General features: G+C 39.3%; 1 protein-coding gene across 3 annotated transcripts in view; it reads right to left on the minus strand.

The window, feature by feature from the left end:
* The window catches only part of igdcc4 (immunoglobulin superfamily, DCC subclass, member 4), a 64,377-nt gene that overhangs the window by 28,488 nt on the left and 18,121 nt on the right, over positions 1-17,768 (minus strand). For all 3 annotated transcript variants that reach the window (XM_034681043.1, XM_034681044.1, XM_034681042.1), the window contains exons 2-4: positions 13,183-13,497; positions 5,570-5,711; positions 1,591-1,724 (exon numbers count right to left, since the gene is read on the minus strand). In XM_034681043.1, the coding sequence (XP_034536934.1) occupies positions 1,591-1,724; positions 5,570-5,711; positions 13,183-13,497 (591 nt within the window). The remainder of the gene's footprint in view (positions 1-1,590; positions 1,725-5,569; positions 5,712-13,182; positions 13,498-17,768) is intronic.

Raw genomic sequence — 17,768 nt, forward strand, 5'->3', positions numbered from 1 at the left:
CAGGTACTTGTGTTTTTAAACCATGACAGCTCTGATGAAGATGCTCAAGTGGCTGGTTTTATAAATGTGTTTTTTTAGTACACGCATTATTACCTAATTCTTTTCTTTTCAAATGATGACAGGAATAGAGATTGATCTTTATACACTGGGTTCCCTTTTTGCAGACTACATCTATGTTCAGCATCAATTATTCCCACAGCAGATGCACAATGTTCTACAATCTGTGCCAAAGAACACATTAGAAGCACATTCTTGATCAAAACAGGGAACTTAATGTGCCTTAAAAGCAGTGATGGACAAGTACACAGCTTCTTTATTTTGCTTTTATCTACGGTGGATATTTTGTTGCGTTATGTTAATAGGCTGATGCCCAAGGCCTAGAAATAATCCTTGGGCTTCAGCCTAATCCTTTTTAGGACATTGCTGTTTTGTTTTTTTCTCGATTTTTTTTATTGTGTGAATCAAACCAGTGTGAACATGTAAAATTGTGTTATCTCTATTTGTTAGATGACTACTTACACAGACTGTAGACCTTTGTTCTGTTTAAATTAAAGACCAAAACAGAAAAAATATTAATTCATTATCTATTGTGTTTTTTATATTTATTCTTTTTAACTAATATTTGCTTTTATAGATATTGGGTTTTAAGCTTGTACAGCACTTCAGTCAACAGTGCTTGTTTTAAAATGTACTGTATAAATAAGTTTGACCTGACTTATTTACTTAAAGAAATATAGATACTCCCGGTTAAATATTTCTCCAATAAAAGTGAAAGTTGCTCTTTCAATTTATTACTTGAGTTAAAGTACTAGACAGTAGTAGAGATGGAGAACTTTCTATTCAAAATACTTAAGTATTCAGAGTACTTTAAAAAAAAAATCTCAAAGGGTATTTTCACATTGTATCACATTGTATGAGTGCAGGCAATAATACATGGGGTGTACATTCTGCTACATTATGTTCATCTTAGAAAACATGATTTCAAATCTATAAAAAGTATACAATAGAATAAAAACAGCAACTAAGTTACTTCAAGCACAAAGAGCTTGGTTTATAATATTCACCTGGAATAAAACAAGTTTGTTACCTACAGACCTCGACATGCTTTCTCAGGTTAGATGACACATTTTTTTAGGCTGTCATGAAGTTTGAGTGCGATAAATAAAGAGAGTGAACATGGTGCTCAGGTGGAGAATTATTATCCTTCTTGGACATAGCCATCACTACCACCTCTAAATGAATTGCGTGATCTGAATGATGTTTTCTCTATAGTTGCTCTATGTTCAACCGTGGAGACACGTAATGTGCAGGTATGGCTACACCACTTAGACAAACCACACAAAGAACCACACAAACATGTTACTATCTTTGGAATTGGATGTCAGAATAGAAAAGAAAACAATATATTTTTGGATTTACATTAAATAAACTGCTGATATTTCCATCAGACAATGAAAATACAGAGTTAAACCCAATGTGCCATGAGCAGTGCCACTAAAACTCACATTAGATATTTGAGATTGGCCTGGCAGCTCCCAGCAGGACCTTGCTGCTTATTCAAACACTATAAAGCACAACAACAGAGCTCACCTGTGGTGAGTCTGAGCCTGGCTTCATGACTGATGTCCTTCCTGGCAGAGTTGGACGCGACACAGCGGTAGGCACCCTCATCCTCCTTGGTCACCTCCAGAATCTGAAGCACCCCGTTAGGAAGGGAAATTAACCTGTTACAAAGTGAAACAGAGGAAAGAGATAGAGAGAGAGATAGAGATAGAGAGAGAGAGGGGGGGGGGTGTAAAAAAGAGAGAGAAAACAACTGAGTATGTTTCAGTGCCCTGCAGCATGAAATATCCAGCACATAAGCTCTGATGGGTTCCTGCTGGGTCCTTACAGAACTCAGTCCTCTTTAATTCTAAAGAGATGCTACTGTGTAAAACCACTGCAAAAAGGGGCTGCCACCATGTTTCATTCAATTCAAAAAGTGACTTAAACTAATAAAGATGAATGTTTTTGGACAAAGATGAGCACTCATGTTCAAGTTGAACTCACGATATCCCCAAAAGCAGAATTTAAAATGTGGATTACCGTGGGTTTATTAAACCTTAGGTAGAATGTCTATTTGTGCTGTTGAAATTTACTGTTCCTAATCTATCCTACTTGTCTTTTCTTCTCTTTTTCTTATGGAGGTCAGGTTCCAGACATATTGCTCCTACACCCCGGGGCCCAGGCAGTATAAAGCCATCCTATCGCCTTTATCAAACACTATTAATCCCACCAAAATGTGACCAGTGGTAGCCTAGTGAGACAGGAAAAAGGGGGACAGAAGTGCTGAAGAGGTGAGACAAAGGAGAGTGGCCATCATGTATGAAGATAGGAATAAGAGAGTAACAGAAATAGAGATGGAAATGGGTGTGAAAGAGAAAGAGTGAGAGATGTCAGAGAGGCCAACAGACAGGCAAAGGCACATTAGAGCAAGGCAGAACAGAGAGAGAAAAAGCTGGTGATGTATCAGCCGTCTCTTAGCTCATCTTTGTGAGAGGCCATTAACAGCGCCTGAGGTGGGAGAACCACATCCCAGCAATAAGACCTTATAAGCAGCAGGCTGTTTGCAGGTCATGAAGGGCTTCAGCAGCCATTAGCACTCAGTTCTGTGCAATATGGCTGGAAACAAATTCCAAGGCACCAGGGCCAGAGAGACACGGGGAAATGTCAATATCATTAAGTGGCTCAGTAAATGAGACTATTTGTGAGAGACAGCTGACAGAGAGAGACCAGCAGAGGATGTGGCAGCAGAGAAAATGACTTGAAAATGTTTTTCTTCTCCTTGTAAACCACAGGCAGTTCATTATATGAGATTGGTTTAAAGCTGAAGGTGAGACCTCGGTGCTGTTCTCATAGTAGGTGAAATCCAAAGAGTTTATTTGAAATCAGTTCTCCTGTAAGACTTTTTTGTACTCCACCTCTACCTGAAAAGTAAATACATGTCATTGGACTGCATGTTTCTGTAACTGTTTCTACGTTAAATGCATATTGCATTGTATTGCGAAGGTCAACATAGATGATAATTTTATTGTACAATGCATGTACAGCCATTTGAATGCACTTACCTAATGCATTATTATTATTATATGACTGATAAATGAAACTTCATTCAATAGGACATTTCAGGGGCGCCGTTGTCTTAGCCGTCTAAGCATGCGCCCCATGTACAGAGGCTATCGCCCTCTTTGCAGAGGTCGCAGGTTCGATTCCAGCCTACTGCATGTCCACCCCCACTCTCTGCACCCCACATTACCTGTCTCTCTTCAGCTGTCCTGTCCATTAAAGGCAAAAATGCCCCAAATATAAATAAATAAAATAAATAAAAATAATAAAATTGGACATATCATAACCAAACCAGACAAGTTGAAAAGTTTTTTCTGATAATCCAGCTTCAGTTCTTAGATGAAGGATTTACAGCAGGTACAGCATGGGATCCTTCTTATAGTCCATTTTAATTATAATGCAACTGAAAGAACTGGAGGAATCAATAAATAACGTTTTAGTGCCACACCTGCTGTTCTTAGTTCTAAAATCTGACCTACATACACATAATTAAATACGTTACAATCTCTTTAGTAATAACGTTTCCTGATAGCAGTTACAATCAGCTCTTTACGATAGGGGATGGGGATTGTTAATCCTTATTGATACTGATATCAGTATCGAGACTCCTTAACAATCTGAGTCCTTATCAAGTCCGCAATGATACAGCTCTATTATTTGAAGGAAAGACAATCAATAATTGTATTTTAATTTGAATACTTGCTTTGAAAATCTAGACATTTATGGTTTTAATTTATTAATTTAAACTGATAAGATCTCAGGTTAGGAATTTAAACAGGTTGTAATCCCATAGTAATATCTATTTAATATTACTGGGAAGACAAAAATCTCCTCCACACATGCATTAATGCAAGTTTCTCACTTCAAAGTGAATTTTAATTTTCTTGATGTCACATTTGAACACATAATGATGAGTTTTATTTTTATCAACCTTCACCCAATAGTAATTTTAGTGACCCTTAAACACATCATAGTGTAACCTTCTGTCACCTTGTTTAATTAGCTAACTAGCTTATATCCTGCTGATTTGTACATGAATCCCAACAATGGATTACTGTTTGGAAATCACAGGAGTTCTTACAAAGTTTGGGTGTGATTACCACGGAGGAAGATGACTGTCCAGCAGCAGCAGCAGCAGCAACCCAACATTGTCCTAACTTAAAGAAAGTCAAGGTATTGCATTTAGCTGAACTGAAAACCTCTTCACACGTTCAACCATCCTCACAAGCCACCATCATAACTCTTCTTTGTGTAATGATTTGTTTTAATTGATGTGAATGCTCATGGTAACCAGGAGACTCAACAGCATACTCAATAAGCTCAAACGTTATTGTTGACATCAATGCAGCCTTCAGTGTTGGAGGATTTTTTTCCACATAGAATTCAAAGAAAATTATTTCAGTGGATAGTGATACATTGTGCATGTCAGATATTGAACCACAGAGCTAAATGAACCTGAAGGCAACAGAATAACTGTCAGTGTTACATTCAGTAGATGTTATCTGTTCTGGTATTGAATATTTAAACCATAGTTAAGTTGAAACAATTATAGTCTTTGTGTTTGCACTACGAAGAGCAGACAGTTGCAAGAGATGAGGCTCTCCTTACAGACTGGCGGACTAACTCTTTTCAAAAACTCGGGTACATTTCAGGTCAGTTTTTTTATTTTTTCTTACGAAGACGAAGAGACAAAACTAGCAGAGAAAAGCCATGAGAGGTTTAAGACAACAAAAGTATAGGTGATTGTTGAGAAATCTACAAAATGAAGATGGCACAGAACACAGTGTGGTACAGCAGTGTGTAAGGACTAATAAATGTCAAAGGAAATGTCACTCTGACAGTGACAAGGCAGAGAAACTCAATCGGGGGCTGTGCCGGGACATGTGATCCTGTTCACCTTGTTTTACCTCACCATCTGTGTGATTCTTTAGTTTAATGAGAGGTATTAGTCATAATTTCATCATATTTTGCCACATCCCAGACTCACATGTTTTTTTTCCTTTTGTGATTGAATGCCCCGCTCTGATTGTAGTAGTCACATGCATCTGATTAATCTCACCTGTTTTCATCTGTTTTCTAAACATTGTTGTTTTGCTTTATGGATTTTCTGTCTTGCTCCCCATGGACTGCGTCACAAAAATAAGCCTTTTATTTTGCCTTTTTGTTAAATTTCAGAGTCTGCTTTTGGGTCCTTTTCCTCTGTGTATTACTGTATATCAGACTTGATGCAATAGGCCTTGTGTGTTATGAGGATAAACTGAGGTTTAATATTCTTTCATATTAGGTAATTCAACTTCAAATGTATGATTCATGTTACCTGTTAAAAACTATGCAGTCAAAAAGTTAGGTTTAAATCCTCAAGGTATGTCATTAATCAAATTAATGAAATACCTCATATTCATTAATATGATATAATAAATAAAATAGACAAATTAAAGGAAACAAAAACACATTTAATTTTCACCTTGTGTCCTCAGGGATAGCCTCCTTGTCTTTTTCCCAGGTAATAACAGGCGTAGGTACTCCTTCAATCTGACACTCAAAGCGAGCAGCTCCCCCAGCAGGCACTGTTTGTGGTGACGGCTCCTGATGGAAGTTAGACAGACCTGAGGGCAGAGAAGTGACAGAGGTCAGGGGGTATTTATCAAAGCATGAAAACGATCCTGATGAACAGACAAAAAATCAGGCAAATCTAATTTCATTCTTGAGCGAATTATTCTTAGATCAAGTGTGTAATGCACCTCAGGTATGTGGTCTGATATGTGTTTTAAGAAGTTCAAAATTACAACTGTAAAGTATTTAAGGTAGAGGTAGATAATTACCTAGTGTTGAGTTCAAGACACAAATGAATTATCTACTTCACACACTTTTTCCAATCAAGTAATTACATTTAAAACTTGTTGAGACCATTTAAATATCCTTGAATAACCTGATTAGGTTACACTTGGGGATTTAATCAGGCTTGGCTGGATTATTTCTCTCTCACAGGTCAAGTTTTGGCAGAGCTCCAATTTTTACAGCCACACATTCTCACACACATGAAAGGTTTTCTTACGACAGATAAGACCAGGCACCAGGAGGCAGCACTGAGCAATGTTTGAGGGGCCCCTGACCTCTGACCCCCACAGGCTGCTGGAGAAGAGAACAAAACTGGCTGGCTGTCCTAGCAACTTTGCCTGTAGCTCTGACTCTCAGGAGCAGAGAGCGGGGGGAGGATCAAAGTGGAGAGCAGAGAAAGAGGAGAGAGAAACAAATCAAAGCCAAGAAAAGAAAAGAACAAAAAAGGAGCAGGGAAGAGGGGGAACTAAAAATTCAATAACATAACTGAGCTTAATAAAGTAAGTATGTACCAATTAGAGAGTAGAAGTGTAGAGGAAGAATTTCCACAAAATAAATTATAAAAAGGAAATGTCAGATGCTCAGTTAAATGTAACAAATGAGCCGAGACATCTAAATGAATCAATTCAGTCGATTCTGTCTGGTTTCTGTATCATGTTCAGAATTTTTTTTTCTCCATGTTAGATTAATTGCTGGTCTAATTCGAAGCAGATTTGCAAAGCATGAAAATATGTTTAATCATCCTGCAGTGTATTCACAGATTTACTTTGCAGGAGTAATACATTTGATTCAGGCATTCAAAAGGGCAACAGAGACAGATTATTAAATGACTGAGTAAGTGTGAACATATTACTCAGCTATCCTTTTTTTTTCTCACTAAAGATTAAATCTAGCTCGAAGATAAGGTAGAAATTGCTTTCACTGATTCTAGTTACAATAGGTGTAATTTAGATTTAACATGCAGGAATCGGGAATAACCAAATTGAGTAGAGCCCTTTTTACACATGCACCCCACTCATGAAGATAATCAAGCATTATCTGGCAGTGTGTGCATGAGTGTGGTGCAAAGAGCAAAATAACTTCATCCTGACTTTGTCCAGACTTTTTCCTGCCAGCCCCCAAGAAACAGAGTCTGTGAGAGGTCAGCGTGAGCTCATATATACAAAGCAGGTAAGAGTCACTCCAGTAGTCAGGGTGCTATTCTTCAATTATCGCCTAAGTGTCTTATATATTGTTCTTAACCAGTGTGTTTGCATCACAGAAATATACTTATGTTTGATGATAAATATGCATTTCACCATTTCAGAAGACTCCTCCCCCTTCTGTACCACGACACAAAAACCCTTCCCCACCTAAACCAAACTCGACAACAACAACACACTAGAAATGCAATCCAACAAAACGTCCAGGACCTGATTGTCCTCGAATGATCATGAAAATATTTGTGTATATGTGTGAGGGACCTAGGATTCATACTTTTACAGTCATTTTTCACTAACTGTATGAAAAAACTATAAAGCCCAAAGATGGCAGTCGCTACATTGAAATGCTGACCCCAACTAAGATTCAACTGAAACTTGAAAGAGGTTGACATGAGGCCAGAGCCTTGCCACCTGGCAAACTCATAGAACGCTCCCACCTGTCAGGCCATTCACCCACACTCCGAAAACTAATTTTATTTTCTTAATTTAACCTTTATTAAACCAAGAGAAACTCAGTGTGATTAAAAAAATCTCTTTTTCGAGTGTCCTGATCAAGACAGGAAGCAATTATGCATAACTCTAACCCTTCATCAAAACAGATTAGTTACAAAAAATTTCCCAGCTCAGCGGTAGAATTGCTTGTTTTTCAATCAGATGGTTGGGAGCTCAAACCCAGGTCCTGCTATCCACATGCCGAAGTGTCCTTGGGCAAGACACTGAAACCCCAAAACTGCCCCCCTGTGGCTGTGCCAGCTGTGTGTGAATGTGACATGTAATGTCAAAGTGCTTTGAATGGTCAGAAAACAAGAGAAAGAGCATAATTACAGTCCACTGATAATAAAATGGTCATGTTAATGCAGGCTTTACGGTCATTACTTCGCTTTTGGAGCCAGCCTCAAGTGGACACTCAAGGAATTGCAGTTTTTTACCCTTCCCCATTGGCTTCATTTTTCTACATGCCTGTTCTACAACAGCTGTTTGTAACAGGTAGAAGTTCTACTATGTAAATCACATAGTTCCTGTTAAATTAACTTTATAAATAAAATATATAAAAATAAGTTGCATCTTTTGTTATTCATACAGAAGTTGTGAAGACTGAGTGGAGACACAGAGGAATGTCCACTTACTTAAACCACACTACAAAGTGCATGGGCTGAAACAGGTCCTAAACTAACAAAGGAGCCATTTTTAGATTGTTGTTTTTTATTCAATCACACCATGTCAACCTGTCACTACTGAAACATTTGTAATACTGTAATTATTGTTATTTAATCCATTTGTAACATTTGTATTCATCTAAATTCCATCTTTAACATTGTATATATCTAAATTGTATTCTACCTTTATTATCTATCTTTATTTTGACTTATTTTACTAATTGAGACTTTTTCTTGATTGTACTTATGTCTGGGTTGCTTTAACAACTGAATTCCCCCCGGATCAATAAAGTAATATCTTATCTTATCTTATCTTGTCTTATCTTATCTTATCTTAACTTACAGCCCATCATAGTAATCGTGACAACAGTTAAATACTGGAGCTTTCCCAATATTTTGGACAAGACTTCCTCAAAACCACTGTGAGCCTAAGGAGACAGAGAGGCGATCCAAGATCACCCCGACCTCTTTCACACCAACTGTTCATCGTGGCAACAAAACGACCATCTGTGTTTTTCCCACTGCGCTGAGGAAACAAAGTTTCTGAATGAGAGGGCAGGCTGACACACTCAGTAGTAGCAGAAAGCATGTGAGTAATTTCAGAAAAAGTTGCAATGACTGTTTGATACCAAGCTTTGCAGGAGGAGTTGATGATTAAACCTCACTCACAGCCATTACACAGCATGACGCTGCCCTCATGTAAACACAGAACCTGTAACACTGCCAGAGAGCGGCTGAGTGTGTGCTGAGCTATTTGTACCTCCGTGTTTGCTCTAGTGTGTTCCTTCAATCCTGTACATGGACTGTTTGCGACTACACAGGATCAGTGTGTGTAGGGGTTTTGTGTTTGTGTGAGTGTTGAGCAACAGCTGATCAGCGAGAGTGCACATTAGCAGACGTTAATGCATAGAGGATGGGAGGGGGGGGTGAGTTTGGGGAAGACACTCTGCCCACGCTGTTATGGAACAATGGTGACTGGCTGAGCTTCCACCTCCGCTCTGTCAAAGCATAATCACATTAGTCTTTTCCCAGGATTCCTTGAGGGTCTGCAGGCCTGAAATCAAATTCCATGGCAGGTCAGTCCAGCACCGTGAAAAACATATGCTCAGATGTTGCAGAGTTGACACTGCTCCTCCTGTAGTTGTTGCGATACACATGGGAACTTTTAAGAATCCCAGCAAAAAGTGACAAGGTGAGCCAAGGAGTCAAGAACATTTCTGATTGATGCTTACCACAAGGAAATAAACCCCACAATTTTTCTGTTTTCTCTCCTCTTCATGTATTTTTTTACCACTCTCTTCTTCCTCTCTCTCCCTCTCTCTCTCCTGCCCTTGACTTTACCCCGACTTAACTTTCTCTGTCTTTGTCCGTCCCGCTATCTATGCCCCACTCTTTGGCCCCACAGCTATCAGATTGCAGCGTTTTTCCCCTCCCCTTGTGCAAGCAGATAATTCCACCCCTGACCTCATTGCTACCCAGCTTTCTGGCTTACTAACAGTGGGGAAACCCATCAAGCATGCCCCTGGCCTGTTGATACTTATATCAGCTACTGTAAAATATGCAGTTTCAGGTTTTATTCCCAATTTTAAATTACAATTCCCATCTTACATTTTCAATATGTTCATTTGGTTAAAGATTTTTTTGTACTCTTTTTTTCAAGGATGTAGACAGCAATCACAAGGGAGAACAAATCAAGCCCAGGCCACAAAAAGGTTCAGATAACAATTAAAACTCAGGGTTCTGGTACGGGACATAAAGGGGTCTCCCTTAAGGCCAAGGACAAAGGCTCAGTTAATAAATAAGCAACACAAAAAAGAAGCTACATACATCAGGGGTGCAATGATTCTTCATAGTCGACAAAAATAGATGAGAAAATTAGCGGCCAACAGATTAAGAAGTCAATGAGATATTGGTGACGTCATTGTACACGTTTTCATGCTATGGGCGGACATAAGATCCTTTAGCCGGAGAAGAATGAGACATTTTGCATCCTTGCTATCCTTCTGAGAATGCTGCATGGGACACAGTGACCAAGAAGCAATAGGTGAACAAAGATAGCAAGATAAATTACTGAGGAGTGAGACATCTTGCATCCTTACAATCTCTGATTAGTGCAAATGAAAGGTAAAGAATACATGGCGGCGATTAAAGCAGCAACATTGCATCACTAAATCTCTGAAGACGGGGAGTATTTTACTCAAGGCTGCAAATAAAAGGTTTGAAATTATTCTGAGGATAACATAAGAAAGAAAACACACTTTGATGATTCAGTCCTGAGATTAATTGTAGGTGCTAAACAAGATAATTCAAATAAGTGTGAAATCCATAAACTTTCTGAAGGACTTATGGTAATTAATATTTTAAAACAGACTTAATATACGAGAAGATAGTATGCAATAAAACAGAACAATATAGAATATAGGATATTGTCTATTGAATTACACACAAAATAGTATGACGCAGAAAAATTAAATTGAGGTTATCTTTCATTTTCAAATGAAAGCTGTTAAGCTGTGGATATTTCAGTGGAAATACACTAACCCTTTACATGTGGTATTACATTTGAGGGAAAGGTTTCATTTGTTTTTGATGCACTAAAGTAGAAAGCACTCTTTAAAGTAAAGATGCTAAATGTTGGAGGCAGTGGGGATTTCAGGAGGCAAAACACAATGTATCACATATTGTATCACAATGTCCAGTGATAAGACCATTCTTGATGAAGCTTCAAAAGTTTAAAAAGTGTACACAATAAATTAAAAAATAAATTAAGATTTTTCGAAGTTAAAAAAAAAATTCAACCTTGATTTAAAAACAAAGAGGCAGAGTTTGACACACAAAAAAAAAAAAAAAAACATAAAGCTAAAACAAAAAGGAAAATGCACTCTACTACCTCTGTCCTTTGAAAATGAGGAGCAAAGCGTCAAACCATTAACAGCTTGTTTGTATGGAGGAGGAAGCGCACACTCTTCATGGTTATGACATCAGCTCTTTGATTGAAATGGCTTGTGGAAGCTGGTAGGAATTAGGAAATATTGACATTCACCTCAGCAGCCTCATAATGAGAAAGGTTAATTGGTCTAATTAACATTAAAATCAGCTTTATTTTCCAGCGCCGTCATTTACCTATTGATGTATTTGGGAAACGTTATTTGCACACTGTGCGCCGCCTCTGGCATTTTGCTGGGAGAAGAGTGAGGAAGAGACTGGAACATCAAACCTTTTTACATTTTTATCTGCATTTAGAAAAAGAGCAGGTCTCTTTCACTGTTGCTCTGCCTCAGACACATTCACATGCTCTCAGACGAGGCCATATGCATCTAACTCTGCGACTGGGGAAAGTGGAGCAGGTGGCTTTCGTAATGTGTTTTCACAGATGTGATCTCTGCTGTGTTCTCTCTTCAGAATCATTTCTGCCGCTCAAGTCACAGTAGGAAATGAGAATGTCCGCTCAATGTCAACGTGGAGGCAGTTCAGCTCTGACCTCCTGCGCGCTGGTCACATCTATCTCATAGCTCCTCAGTGCTGATTTAATTAAAAAAAACAGTCACACATACAGTACATGTTCATGTACATACCTGCAAACTGAAGGTCACTCTTAATGGTCTGCAAGTCTTTTCCTTTCACTATCACCGCAAACTCTCTTCAGCCTTTTCTGCCTTCCCACCATTCATCCAGCATCCCCTCTCCCTCCCTCCCCTCACTCCTTATTGTCCCTCAAACAAGAGATCCTCATAAATAGGCATGTGACAGCTGACAAAAGCAGGGTCATCCACAAAGGATACTGTCTCATTTTACACAAAGCTAATGACTAAATAAAGACTGCTACTTAACGGTGCGAGAGAAAGAGGCCTCCTTGGAGGCCGATTAAAGAGCTACAGCCTGTCCTCTTGTCCCTCACTAACATCTCCATGTTCATTTCTTTTATTTTCGCCCACTCTTCCTCTTTCACTCGGTGCCTTTTAACAGACCGTTGTTTTAGAGTGTACCTGTTCCCAGGACACTTGTTAGCGCTCTGCTGGAGGAGAAGTCTCTCCCTCTGAGGCAGAGGAGAATCAAGTTCATCGTCATCCATGCAAGGAAAGTCCCTTGCCAAATCTGACAAATCACATTGCTCAATGTGTGTGTATGCAAGCCTACTGAAGCTCTTGATGGATGAATTAATCAAACCAATTCTTATATCTCACGTCATGATGATATTGCAACCTGCATTCCTGATATTTTAAACATTCTGACTGTTCCAAAATGTACAGCAAATACCCGAAACACAGGTAAAGTGGCAGTAAAGCAGCTGAATGCAGTATTCTTATTTCATGCTTTTGTTGATTTTCATTGTAGATGTTCCTTCATAATATTTGCTATCCAGTTACTATCACACTTCAGATGCCAGAAGCAGTTCATTTGGAGTACTTCACATAAAAAAGGGTTACAGTGATTCATTCATTCGGGTGAATTGTTGCAGATTAATTTCCCTTCCCCTGTCTTATCCCTAAATGTACTTGCTGTTTCATTTCCACTCTGTCTATTAATTCATTTGGTCTTCAAAGCAGCTCTGCTCAAGAGAAATGCCAGTTTAACTATTTATCCAAGTATACCTGAGCATAATTCCAGTGGGAGTCTATCCCAGCATGCACTGGGGGAATAGCACGCTAAACTTCAGACGAATGAGCAGTCTAACAGGGCAGAACGGGAAGACTGAATAAACCACTCAAATTCAACCTATACTCAGTTTAGCTTCCCGGGGACCTGGGGCCATACATTCTCAGCATGAAAGCTTCCATTTGCATACACTTTTGAATTTAAATAACAAAATATACTCTGAATCATACATGAGAGATGCAAGAGCCCTGAAACACTTGCAAATGCACCTGCTGGACACCTACCTGCTAGGAGAACATTTATAGTCCTGCTGGTCAGGGCTCCGAGGGCACTGGCGCTCACACAGCTGTAGCTCCCCTCCACGCTCCGGGTGGGCTGGCCATCCTCAGAAGCTGGCAGCAGGAGGAGGGATCCGTTTGCCAAATACTCCAGGGAGTGACCCCCCTCCAGAGGCAGAGGCTGGCCATCCTGAAGCCAGGTGACATTGAAGGGTGTGTCGCTGGCCCCGAGGTTGCAGTCTAACAGGAGGGGCGAACCTGGCTCCAACACTACATGGCTGGGTCCGGCACCGCAGCTCAGCTCTACTGAAAAAGGCGTTTCTGTAAAATAACAAAACATTTGTTAAGAATGTTCTTTATCTGAAACAGTCTAAGTTTGACTGAGGGTTTTTCTTTCCACAGCAAAACTTGTGAACAATACATACCAACCTCACTGCAACTTACTGTAGAGACCTTTTTTATTGCTCTGTGAGCACTATGAAAGCTGAACTTTCTATCAAAAAAAGTAATTTTTATAACTCATTGATTCAATTATCAACACATCTGCATCGTTTTTCATTTTGTGCAATTTTTGTCCAGGGTTTCAATGTCAGAAATAGGCAGTTTGTCATTCTATGGCATAACTTCAATAGAATCAATAGAGTTGGCGGCACAGAGGGGATAGGGGTAGCACATTCCAGAGGCGGGGTGTTTTGGGGACAGAGAAGGAGGCCAGAGAAAAGGAGGAGGAGGCAAAGGAGCTCTGAAAGTGAATTGAGTGCAGCAGCATGAAGAGAGTTGTATGTCAACAGCAGGACATTAAAGTCAGTGAGAAAGAGTTGGGGGGGTGAGAGGTTGATGAGCAGGTGTGAGGTGAGCTGCAGAATGCTGTACAAACTGAACACAAAGGAGAAGGCGTTCATAAACCACAGTCAACACTGAAACATTATTAACATTTAATTATTTGATAACTGTCTTGAAATAATACGATTTTATCCCTCGGTTCATTCATTATCAACACAGCTTATCCAGTTTGGGGTTAGAGGTGCCTGTGCCAATCTCGTCTGTCATTGGGTGAGAGGTGGAAGCAGATCATTAAACTCAATGTTTTTAATTATTATTTTGTCCCCCTGCTGCACTGTACATCCCAATGTTTCAATGCACTCTGCATTTAATCATCTCACACCTTTCTATTATGATTTTCATTCTTTATTTAACAACAGTATGTTTGCAACAGTATGTGCTGCAAATCACGATTTTAATCCAGTTCGTATATACAGTAGAAGCAGACATAGTGTTGAAAAAAAACTGGAGAGGATCTTTGGGAAAGAGTGGGGGAAAGATAGAGATAAAAAAACCCCAGAAGACTACAAATCTTGACTGACATGATGAAAGTTAATTATCTCCTATGAAGAGGCTGGATTGCAGTAGACATTCACACACACACACACACACACACACACACACACACACACACACACACACACACACACACACACACACAAACACACACACACACAGAAATAAACATAAAGAAGACAAGAGAAAAAGGGGAAGGTTGGTGGTAGCTCATTTTGAGCAGACTACACACACTCCCATTTGCATTGTCCATTGTTAATGATTTATTGAGTGCATATTTCTTCATACATTATTCATCATTATGCATTATAACATTGTTTATCTCCAGTAGATTATGAGGATATCTTTTTTTCATACATGTAAACAAGCATAGCACACTTTCTTATCTTAGTTCCCTCATGCAGTGTCCATCACCTTGATCCCACAGTGTGTGTGCTGCGTTCAGTCTATGCCACAGTTTTGCTCCGTCTGACAATGAGCACCGTACCCCACTTGAAACTGTTTCTGTAGCATAGCAACTAAGCTCGCAAAATCACATGAGAACTACACAAGATCACGTGGGAGTACCATGGATGAGTTTGCTGCGTGATGAAAGTTGTGTTTTTAACGTAGGTTTTTGTGTATTTAATGTCTCATGGTTTCCTTTTTCGTGCTGTAACTTCAGACACAGTTCACAGTTAAAAGTCCAGTTGTGATGGATGTGGATTTAAGATTTGTGGCTGTGTTTTAGAGGAAGTATTGACCAACTCAAGAGGGCAAATGTGGAATCAAGCAGTCAGTATGAAATTTGTGAATTTCAATGAAAAAGTGAAAATTCAACAATTTAAAAGAGCTACAGTGATAAGCTTAAGTTACTTAGAATAAATACGATACAGTATGTGTCCTAAGAGCTCCTCCGTAAGAGTACATCTTGACTGAGAGAACACATGATTTAAATATAAAAATTAAATCACTTTGAAGAACTACAAACAAATGTGTTTCCATGCACTCTGCCTCCACCATGTCCCATATCTCTGCTGGGTGTTAGTTCTCTTAGTCTCTTAGTAACATGTACTGTCTTGCCTCATTAGTTCTGTTGCGCCTCCACAGCCTGCATGTAAAGTACTTAAAAGTGGACTGGCTAATCTAAACCAGAAGGAATTACTTACTTTTGCTCATAGAAAATGTATTTTTCATAAAGTCATTACTGTACCTGCACAAGTTACATCATTAAAACTCCCTCCCTTAGGCTCCCATGATCCTGTATCTGCTGATTGCTCAGTCTATAAGTACCCAGTCCTTCTTCTACATATTGCCAACTTTTTTCAGAAAAACTTGAGGACTTAATGGAGATGCATAAAACTATTATTAATACAGCCTTGGTTGGCTTTGACTTCTTGAAAGTATAGGTTGTTGGTGCAGCAGCTGATACAACCAAAGACTAGCAACACCTCTTAGTCTCTTACAATTGAAGCACATTTAATTGAAAAGCTACAATGTTTTCAACTTATGAATAATTCTTCACCAAATAAAAGCTTGAACTCTGTTGGACAGATTCCTGAACAATACAACTGAAAACCCTTGCTCATAGAAAATGTCTTTTTCATAAAGTCATTACTGTACCTGAACAAGTAACATCATTAAAACTCTCTTTCTTTACTTAATTTGACAAGCCGCTTTGTGAATTCAGCTTAGAAAGACTATTTCTGGCATAAGTACTGACACACTCACTCACACACACACACACATTCACACACAGGCACATTTCTTTCTGCTTCTCTTTCTCTGGCGTTGGATTAATTAAGTTAATGGGAGATGGAATTTTTTCCTTGATTAAATGAGGCCTGACCCCCCACCATCACTTTCTGATGAGGAGGCTGGCTAATGCTGAGAAAGGCTGCTCCGCGCTGTGCCACAAACACACACCTGCTATGGAAACAGCATAAACATTCATGCACAAACACGCACCATAAAAACAGAGACTTGTATAGGAAGGAACACATGTAAAAAATAAACACATCCAAACAGATTCAACATCTTGTAAGAAGTGAAACACTTGCGCTCCAACACAGGCTGCCACTGATCACCTCTACAGCTCCTCTCTTCCTCTCTCCCATTTCAACTAATTAGGTCTCATTAAGTCATTAAAACGTTAGCAGCCATTTCCCAGCTCACTGCCAATGGTTTCACTTGGCAAGGCGAGGGGATCATTCTGCTTTGGGTATGGAAGCCATTACGCCTCAAACAAACTGGAGTACAAGTGTGATGAGGAACATGCATAAAAGCAAGAAACCCCTCATATCCTTTAAGTGAGGTCCAGACATCTTAACCTGTTCAAAAATAATGATAAAATTATATGAAATGAAACATACTGTAGATATAAAGCCCAGAAGAGTTATTCTAATATCTTTTAGAGCTAAGGACTACAGACACACACATACACACCCACACACACTAACTGCCATTGTCTCATGAGAACACAATACAGTGAAGAGGGGGGGCTCTGTGAAGTGGCCATTTTGCCATTTTACTGTTGAAATGGGAGCTGCGGGAAGAACAGGGTGCACTCTGGTATATAGTAGTGGCTGTGCGATCTCACTGAGCTGTGGTGAATGGATTGTGATGGCGCTGTGCCAAGCAGCTCATAGCTGACTCGAAGCAGAGAGAGGGCAGAGGTTTACAAATAGGAGAGGATGACATAAAGTCCAGCAGACAACAGGAGACAATCGAATACACACAAACACACACACAAAGAAAAACTCAAGCATGACAAGCCATAATATTGTTGTCCCTTGGCTAATTGCCAACAGTTGTGATAACTTTTGATTCATGATTGCTTTGTAATTGTGAAAATAATATATTTTTTCGTCGAAGTTATTACACTGTGGTAGCAAGAGCCCTTACAAATTGTGAAATCAAACCCTGTGTTGGTCATTTTTCCTAATCATTCCAATAAGTCTTGAAAAATAGTCATACTTTAGACAAAGATTAAGTTATTTTCATGATAATATATCCTAAAAAACAGAGAAAATGGAAGCAAAAACCAACTCAGGCAAAGAAACAGACTGTCCCTGACCTTCACTCAGACAGAAAAAGAGAGAAAGGCCAGGTGAAATGGAGATACCATCAACACTCGTCCATTTCTGTTAATGGATCACCTATTCACAAAATGTTTGGGAGAAAAGGAGAAAGAGGAGGAGCAGGAGGAGAGTCACCCAACACAGTGAATAGTTCACTTGGCCCAGCTCGCTGTCCACAGAGACTGGACACCCCAT

Source organism: Notolabrus celidotus, chromosome 3, assembly GCF_009762535.1.
Source record: "Notolabrus celidotus isolate fNotCel1 chromosome 3, fNotCel1.pri, whole genome shotgun sequence".
In the NCBI taxonomy this organism is placed as follows: Eukaryota; Metazoa; Chordata; class Actinopteri; order Labriformes; family Labridae; genus Notolabrus; species Notolabrus celidotus.